General features: G+C 50.4%; 1 protein-coding gene across 1 annotated transcript; it reads left to right on the forward strand.

Moving 5' to 3' along the window:
- The first annotated feature begins 784 nt into the window (after positions 1-784).
- LOC135888531 (C-type lectin domain family 2 member B-like) lies at positions 785-9422 on the forward strand. The gene is made up of 5 exons (XM_065416312.1): positions 785-1067; positions 1992-2102; positions 7585-7760; positions 8870-8973; positions 9287-9422. Exons 1-5 carry the CDS (start codon positions 785-787, stop codon positions 9420-9422), a joined length of 810 nt encoding a protein of 269 aa, XP_065272384.1.
- Positions 9423-9796: the final 374 nt, after the last annotated feature.

Raw genomic sequence — 9796 nt, forward strand, 5'->3', positions numbered from 1 at the left:
CTGTGACCCAGTGCCTTCCATTCCACGACCCAGTACTGGGTCATGACGCACAGTTTGAAAACCACTGGTGTAGACAAGGCCTTAGTTGATCTAGGATTTTAACTAATTACAACTGTAAACCTCCCCCCCCCCAATTTAACTGTAACTAATTACAGTTAGTTAATCTAATTACATACTGTTAGTTGATCTAGGGTTAACTAATTACAGGGACATATATAAGGTAATGCTACAGGTTATAGCTAAGTGAAGACAATACCATTACTATTGCCTTTGAACTAAACTAACACACAAGTGAATTGGCCTGATTAAAATACAAGACCTTTTGACACTTCTTTGCTTTCTATTAGCAAATGAGTGAATTAGCCTGCAGCCCTGTCCTGAACTGGCACCTAGGTAGACAGAGTCACCCTGTTAACAAGATGAAAGGAAGGAAGCACAGGGCGTGGAAAGCTAGTTACACTGGTTTCTAAATGATCTCAGGGTCCGTGCTGCATTTTGGGGACGGATAGGCTGCGAGTCTTTTATGGAGGTCAGGGATTCCCTGACTTCCACAGCTGCAACCGCTGGTGCAGCTGACCCCAGGGCTGCCTGAGCAGCCGGGGCAGCCTCAGGATCAGTCGCACCGGAAGCTGCTCTGGCGGCCCCAGGCTGGTCCCTGCGCTGCAGAGCCATGATCCGGGGCGCCAACCAAGAGCGGCCAATTATTTTGAGGTGAGCCTGGCGGGAGATTTGAATGAGGGCGCGGGCGGGAAACTGGCGGCCGCTGGCGCTGCAGCAGGAGGCGATGGGGAGCCTGGGTTCGCTTCCACGCCGCTTGCTGGCGCGGGAGAGCGGCGATTCGGGGGCTGACTCGGACCCGGCAGGGGAACCGGCTCTGCCTGGCCCGGGGCTCCCACCGGGGGCTGCCACGCATGTGGCGGTGCCGCCAGCGAGTTACCCGGACCTCACCGGGAGTACGGGGGCGGCGGCCGCGCTGGTCCCGGCCGGGCAGCAGCCCCAGGCAGTCCCAGTGCCGAGTCCCCCCAGGGAGCGGGGAGACCCGAGTAAGAGCTGCCGGTACCTGCGCGGTGAGAGCAACAGGGCTGGGGGGATTCGCCCGGGAGTTGCTGGGATCTCCCTGCCGGGAGCGGGACAAGGGCCGGGCCGGGGTCCCTGCAGGAGGAAGCCCCGGGGGAAGGTCCCGGCCCCCGGCGAGATTCGCTGCCGCTTCCAGCGCTGCCCCGGGGAAACCGTAGCCGCTGTCTGGGCCCCAGCCCTGCCCGCGACGCTGGGGCTCTGGGGGTCGGCAGCGCCCGGCACCGGGCATTGACAGCGCCTAAGGCAGCTTCCCCCGGGCCACGGGCTCCCCGCAGCGCTGCGGTTCCCTGACCCCGGTCCCAGCACGCCAGCTCCCGGTCCGTGCTGTGCCCCCGCACCGCAGCAAACTAAAACAGGAGCCAGTTCTCGAGGGGGTGTTTGGTGATCGTTTTCCCCAGTCAGGCACTGGGCAAAGGACGCCTGGCCTCGGGAATAAGACGGCTGTTAGCAGTTAGAGTAATCACCACCGAAACCAAACCGTATCATACATTAATTTGGTATAATTTGGTCTGGATAAATTATATTGCAGGAATCATTCACTGCCTGGCTTATTGGCTGCTAAAGAGGAGAACATCTTAAAAATCTGACTCCACTGTATGCTGTCTGTTTGCTTCATTGAAATAGACTATTAATTTCCCCTCCAGGTTCTCATGTGTCCCAATACAATAATGCATTGCAAATACCAGAGGAATTTTTTTCAGTTAATGGTGTCACTTCTGTGCTAGTTCAAACGGATTTCAGTCTAACTCTAAACCTAAATGTTAAGCCAAATTAAACCCAATGCTTCCTTTAAGTATTGGTTTTTATTTTCCCATTATGTTCTATGTTTTGCCTGCTTTAGACTAGAAGCAGAACTACCAATGTACCTTTCTTTTCCATGTAATGTTTATGTGCACTTATGTAACTTTTCTTAGTTTCAGAGCTGTGTTCAAACATCTGGATCTGGAAATGTCTAGCCTGTATAGCTATGGTTACAGTCATCTTGGTTACAATCGTATTGGTTAAAATCTCCCTGGATCTCAGAGGTAAATGCTTTAAGATTGAAGAGGAAAGGGTCTCTGGGAAATGCATTGCCACAAAACTCTTACAAACTACTTTTAAAGCTTATTAATGTGTTAATTTTTAATTAATTAACATTGTTAGTTGTAATCATTTCTAACTTTGTCAGGATCCAATGACAAATATTTGTAGCAAATATATACATCGCCCCAGGGATGCTTCAGAATGTAAGCTTTCATTTTAAAAAAATAATTGATCTGTCCATCATTGTTCAGGAGAGAGCTTCAGTTATACCTGATTCACTTTTTCAAGGCTTCAGAACCAGAAAGACTAGAAACATGGGAGCCACTACGCTGTTGCCCTGTACCTGGTATAAGTCACTTGCTTTAATGCAAGGTACATATAGAACACCATCAAATCAACATGGTAACGTTTTACACTGCTCTAAATCAGTGGTTTTCAAACTACGGGTTGCAATTCAGTACTGGGTCGTGGAATGTAAGGCCCTGGGTCACCACACCTCTGGTCAGCACCGCCGACCCGGCTGTTAAAAGTCCCTTCAGCGGTGCTGCTCGGCTAAGGCAGGCTAGTCCCTACCTGTCCTGGCTCCACGTTGTGCCCTGGAAGCAGCCAGCAGCAGGTCCAGCTCCTAGGTGGGGGGGCCACACGGCTCCGTGTGCTGCCCGAGCACTGGTTCCGCACTCGCTGGGGGGGGGGGGCAGACAGTGTCTGTGGGCGAGGGCCACGCAGAGCTGCTTGCGCGTCTCTGCCTAGGAGCTGGACCTGCTGCTGGCCACTTCTGGGGTGCAGCATGGTCCGCAGTGCCAGGAGAGGCAGGAAGCCTGCCGTAGCACTGCCACTGCGCCACTGACTGGGAGCCACCCGAGGTAATCCCATGCCCCAATCCCATGCCCCAGCCCTGACCCCCCCCCCCCCCCCAAAAAAAAAACCCAGAGCCCCCTCCTGCACCCCAAACCCCTCATCCCCGGCCCCACCCCAGAGCCTGCACCCCCAGGCCAGAGCCTGCACCCCCTCCCGCACCCCAACCCCCTGCCCCAGCCCAGAGCCCCCCCATACCCTGAACCCCTCATTCCCAGCCCCACCCCGCAGCTCTTGCCCCCATACCCCAACCCTCTGCCTGAGCCCCTCCCACACCCCAAACCCATCATCCTCTGCTCCGTTGGGTCATGGGCATCACCAATTTTCTTCAACTGGGTCGCCAGAAAAAAAGTTTGAAAACCACTGCTCTAAATGACTACAGAAGGTGCAGGGCAATGAATTGAGTGCATGTGGTTTTCAAGTGAGTTTAGATATCAGAGGTTCCCAAACTGTGGGGCGCGCCCCCCTAAGGGGCATGGAGGAACAACCGGGGGGCCTGGACCAGCTCCCACAGGGGGTGGGAAGGGAGCTCCACCTAGTTCCTCCCCACCCCCAGCTCTGCTCCGGTCCCACCTCCAGTTGCGGCCCCAGCTCCTGGCCCCATCCCCACCTCGGTGCAGCTCCGTTCCCAGCCCCAGGCCAGCCCCCAGCCTTGGCCGCTGACTGCAACTCCGTTCCCTGCCTGGGGCCAACGGTGGGGGCGAGGCCAGGAACGGAGCCGCACCCTGGCTGCAGGCCCGACTGCCAGCCCTCACCGCACCCTGGCTGCAGGCCCGGCTTGCCACAGCCACGCTCCACCTGGCTGCGGCCCCTGGCCACGGCCCCACCCCAGCTGCAGCCCCAGCCTTGGTCCCCTTACTCCTGTCTGTGTCCTGTCCCCCCACTGTCGGAGTCACAGTCCCACTCCCAGGCCTGGTTCGAGGAGCGGGTGTGCAACCCTCAAAAGTTTGAGGGCTGCTGATTTAGATCCTTGAGACTCCGTCATTGTGGTTTCATAATTTTTAATGTCCATCACCACCTGCCGAATTGCCGCCGCAGATCACGATCGTGGCTTTTTTTTTTCCTTGGGGGGGGGGCTGCTTGGGGCGGCTAAAACCCTGGAGCCGGCCCTGCCAGCCTGTTCTTTTAAATCTGCAATGATGGGGATTCTACAACCTCCCTTGCAAGCCTATTGCAGACCATAACTATCCTTTAGTTGGAAAGTTTTTCCTAACAGCTAACCTAAATCTCCCTTGCTACAGATTAAGACCATTACTTTTTGTCCTATTGTAATGTCGACAGACCCCGGTTGTTGGCGGGCGGGATCGAACGTGGAGCCTTTGGAGTCTAGTGCATGAGCCTCTACTGCATGACCTAAAAGCCATATGGCTCCTAGATAAGGCTGTAGAGCAGGGATCTCAAACTCAAATCACCACTAGGGCCACATGAGGACTAGTACATTGGCCCGAGGGCTGCATCACTGACACCTTTTCATACAAAGATACAAAAGCCCCCACCTCTGCCCCGGTCCCACCCCCACTCCATCCCTTCCCCAAAGTCCCTGCCCCAACTCTGCCCCCTCCCTGCCCCTGTTCCACCCCCTTCCCCAAATCCCCGCCTTTTCTCCGCCTCCTCTCCTGAGCGCACCGTGTCCCCGTTCCTCCTGGAAAGTCCTAAGCGCTGCCGCGTCCTCGCTCCTCGGCCTACCTCCCAGCTGTTTGGCAGCAGGAAGCGCTGGGAGGTAGGCGGAGGAGCGAGGACGCGGCACGCTTGGGGGAGGAGGGGAGCTCTGACGGGCCGCAGGAAATAACTCCGCGGGGCTGCGTGTTTGAGACCCCTGCTGTAGAGCAAACTCATTAATATCTCTCTCTAAGTGGTCTCGGTGGCAACAGATGAGACAGAACACCACACCCAGGCGGTGCATGGGTTACAACTACCGTCAGTGGACATGTAGAACAATTGGTCACAGTCCTCTTTAACGTATTTGTTGAAGACTGTTATCGGGTCTCCACTCAGTCTTCTTTTCTCAAGACCAGATATGCTAAGTTTTTCAACCTTTCCTCATAGGTCAAGTTTTCTAAACCTTTTATCCTTTTTTGTTGCTTTCCTCTGGACTCCCTCCAATTTGTCTGTCTTTCGTGAAATGTGGCACCCAGAACTGGACACCAATATTCCAGTTGAGCCCTTGTTGGTGCTGAATAGAGTGGGACTCTTACCCCCTTTGTCTTGCATGACACTGCCGTTAATAGGCCCCAGAATGATATTAGCCTTTTTCACAAGCATAATGTTTTCATCTTCAGCCTCATCTCTGGGAGGGAAGTGTGTGCTGCGGGGGGGGGGGGGGGGAATTGAAAATGGTGATCAGCATTTCAGACTACACAAAGGGTTGGAACTATTCCAGCCTTTTCATCAGGAATTTCTTTCTTTTAACTATAGATCGCAAGATATTCCTCCTTGAAGTGTAATTAGCACTTCATGTACAAACATAATTAATTCTCACCTTACCCCTGGGAGACAGGGAAAGGTAATTATCCCAATTTCTCAGACACAAAGACTGAAAAATAGAAAGGTAAAGCCAGGAATAGAACTCAAATGTTCAAGCCACCAGCCCTGAGGGTTTTTTTTTTGTTTTTTTGTTTTTTGTTTTAAATATGCCGCTAAACTGTTTTTATGAGAGAGCTGTATCTTTCACTACAGCAGTTCCTGGAAGCTTCTCTGTACATTGAGTCTGGGGATTGTATTTTACATCTAATGTTTTTAATGTATAGTAGCACCTAATTTCCCAACTAATTAGGGCCCTATTTTGCTAGGTTCTGTTCACACACATAGTGAGAGACAGTCCCTGCCCCATAGACCTTACAATCTACATTGAGAAGACAAAGGGTTGGTGGGGACTCCCAGACACAAAGAGGTAAAGTGACTTCCCAAAGGCCATGCAGCAGGTCAGTGGCTGAGCTTGCAATAGAGCTCCAAGTATCCTGATTGCTAGTCTAGTGCCCTGTCCACGAGACCATACTGCCTCGCTGTACTTGTACAGCTCTAAACTTGGCATTTTATCTACTGGTTAATGTACTTGACCAAACAGCAACAAAAATTAGAACTGGTTGGAAAGTGTCACCCTTGGAATTTTTTATCTTTTAATTTCTTTGAAACATAATATTTATTGTGGACAGTTGACACTTTCTGTGAAAATTTTTGTCGTTAAAAACTTCAGACCAATATATGACCTCTTTGAAAAGTTATGAGTAGCTTCAAATAGAAATACAAAGGCAGCCTTAACTATAGTTGTTGCTGGAGTTAGAATATTGCATTTTATTTAGTGACTTATATGTAGGGCCCTACCAAATTCATGGCCATGAAAAACATGTCATGGACAGTGAAATCAGATCTCCCCCATGAAATCTAGCTGTGGGAGGGGAGAGACAAGGATGGGGATGCCCCAGCTGGGGGCTGCTACTGGGCCCCTGGCTCCAGCTGCTAGTCCCCTCTGGGCTGTGGAGAGACGGGATTTACTCTTACCCTGCACAGCCTCTCTCGGGGGGGGGGGGGGGGGGGGAGAGAGATGATCAGACCCACCTCCGGGTACCTACCCCAGCTGCAGGAAGCTGCGGGACTGGGCAGCAGCCCCAGAGCTTCCTGCAGCCACAGGAGGTCGCCAGAAGTGGAGGTGGGTCTGATCTCCCGCCCCGCCCCCCCCCTACATCCCCACCCAAGCGTGGCCATGCCAGGGAAGAGCAAGTCCTGTGCCTCCCCAGCCCAGCTGGGACTAGCAGCTAGGAGCTCCTGGGTGGGGTGCTCCCAGCAACACGGGGGAGATCAGACCCACCTCTGGGAACTTCCTCCGGCTGCAGGAAGCTCCAGGAGTGCTGCCTTCAGAGCCCAACCCAGAAGTGAGGGTGGCAATACCATGACCCCCCTACAACACCATTGACCCCCCCCACACACACACACACACACAATCCCATTTTGGGTCAGAACCCCCGCATATACAACACCATAAATTCCAGATGTAAACATCTGAAAATGTGAAAATTTCAAATCCTGTGGCTGTGAAATTGACCAGAATGGACTGTAAATTTGGTAGGGCCCTACTTACATGAAAGCTGTTTATAAAGTACAGACGCATGAACAAGTTTCCCTTACCCCACCTTGGTGGTGTGACATGGATGTTTGGACCACAAAGTAACACTGCCCAACAGTTTAGGACAAGAAATGAAGAATACAGTAACCCACTGAAACTAAGGAGAATCTAGGTAGGTAGGTAGGATGTAGTAAATATATTTAAAAAAACAAAATACTCTTGCTGGGAGGTTGCAGTGTAACACTACTTTTATTTTAGATTCCAGAACAATAACACACAGTAACTAAAACCAGAAAGATAAAGCAGGGTGCTGCCAAAGGTCGAGAGGCACAACTCGTCCCACTTTAGGCAGGCAGGCTGGCTGGCTTTAGACTGACTGCTGCTAGGCCCAGATTGCACACTTCCCTAAGAGTCCCCTGCCTGCGATCAGGACCCGGAAAACCACCCTGGGAGATTTAAAGTAACCACTTACAATTTTAACACAGTGTTCAATATACAATCTCCTTCCTCACCCCCACCCCCCGAAAAAAAGAGAAGAAAATGTCTGCTGATTGTCTTCTGTCTGCTAGCCATAGAGCGTGTCCCTGCTGTGACTGGAAAGTGCATACCCTGCCCAGGAGGCTGGATGTGGTTCAGAGGGCAATGTTACTATTTTTCCAAAGAAACCCAGGACTGGGATGCCAGTAAGGAGTTTTGCAGTTCTCATAATGCCACACTTGCTGTGATAAAAGAACCATCACAACTGGTGAGAATAAGAAATTTCGTTTGATTCTCTCCTAGCAAAGATCTTCATGGAATTACATAATATGGCTGGATCACTTGTGTAGACCTAGATGGGGCTGCAGACGTGGGCATTGGTGGGGGAAGGACAAGATTCTTGAAAATAAGGGACTGGTCAGATTATTTGAAAATTGAAAACTCAAAAATATAACTTTCAAAACCCTACCTGTTGTGGAACCTTGCTGTGGAATTTCATAGTAAAGTTCAGTCTAATGCTAGCAGGAACATACCAAGATGTGCTCTCTGTGCAAGCACTCCTTGGCTTCTCTGCTAAGTCTACCATGGTGCCAATTCTGGTGGTAGTGCTTTTGGTAATGCGGGCAGCCTGTCTTTCTGAAGTGGACAGAAGTCCATAAAAAGTATTCCAGTAGGCCACCAAGGAGATAAGTGGTAACTTCTGCTCGCTTTGGGTGATCTGTCCTGGATTTACATGTGCGAGCTAGAGGTTAGATGGTATCCTGATGCCTGAACCATATTGTCTTAAAGTTTGAAAAATAATGTTATGGGGTTTACCATGACGGTCCCTTTTCAAAGTGCAGTTCTGTCTTGAAGAGTGACACTAAAAATACCAAACCTGGTCTCCATGGTTATTGTCTCTCAGTATCTACAAGATGTTTGTTCTGCCTGCCAGCCCAAAAAATTCCCCTGGGCTCTTTACATCTTTCTGCAGGCCAAACCATGCCCTTGCTAACACCTTGGCAATACCATTGGCCCTAACAGGTTTGCACAAATGTAACTAGCTGCCTCTGCTTTTCAGTCTCTTCCTGAGCATCTGTCCCGTCTGCCACATCTCCCTACTTCCTCTGGACACCATTGCCCTTCTCCCACAGCACTTCCAAACAATGTCACTTTCATTCTTTCCCATGTTGGTCTATGGAACAGCACTATCTACAGGAGCAGCAGAGGTGGAAGGGGGGACCAGCGGTCCCTGCTGCCCATTCTCACCATTAGCAGAGTTAGCTCCAGGAATGCACCCTACTATATCCACTATCCTATTCATAATCTAAAGCTATAGAGCATAATAGGTACTGATAAGAATATGCTTTCTCTCTCTCCCCCCTGCCCCCATTACAGGAGACTATTAACTCTTTTAAAGGAAATGAGGATTACTGGCTTGGACTAAGCAAAGGAGGAGAGGGATGGCAGTGGGTGGATGGATCTCCATTTACTAATACCATGTAAGTTATTTCAGCTGTGACTGGCAGGTGTGGGAGATATTGGTATACCTGACTGATCAAACCCAGAAAAAAATTTAAGTTGCTCCCAAAGCAGAGTTGAGGAAGTGTCTGCATGGAATCTTGTTGAAAGTTGGTCAATAGATTTGCAAAACAATCAAAAGTTTGTTGTGGTTGCTGGTTAGTCTTGATTTGTGGTGAGGTCTGTGTGTGTACATGTGAAGGAGGATAGAGCCTATTGGTGGTCCTGTTCCTTATTTGAAATGCCAGATTCACAATGGAATCAACTTTATTCCCATGTTTTCATCCTCTCCAGAATTCAGTTGGAAAATGATGCCCAAAACTTGAACTGTGCTTTCCTTAGCATGAAGCAAATTGCTACTGTAGACTGCACATCTCTAAGATACTGGATCTGTATCGGAGTCCAAATGAGTTTTCTCAATCAGCAATGAAAGGTTTGTTTGTTTGCAAGTTGCAAATGAAATTTGTTTTCTGTGCTGTGTTGGAAGCATGTCCTCTGGAATGGTGGTTGAAGCATAAAGGGGCATACAAATGTTTAGCATATCTGGCACGTAAATACCTTGCAATGCGAGCTACAGAAGTACCATGCAAACACCTGTTCTCTCTTTCAGGTGACATTGTAAACAAGAAGTGGGCAGCATTATCTCCTGCAAATGTAAACAAACTTAATTGTGTAACCCCTTTGGGGTTTAGAGAGCATGGCCCCTTTAAATGTTTTTCCTAGGGGGGAGGGGGAGAGTAAGAAAAAAGGAGGGATACTCCAGGGGGCAGCGCTGGAACTCCAAGGAGAGGGAGAGGCAGCCTG

This window comes from Emys orbicularis, chromosome 1 (assembly GCF_028017835.1).
Source record: "Emys orbicularis isolate rEmyOrb1 chromosome 1, rEmyOrb1.hap1, whole genome shotgun sequence".
Classification (NCBI taxonomy): domain Eukaryota; kingdom Metazoa; phylum Chordata; order Testudines; family Emydidae; genus Emys; species Emys orbicularis.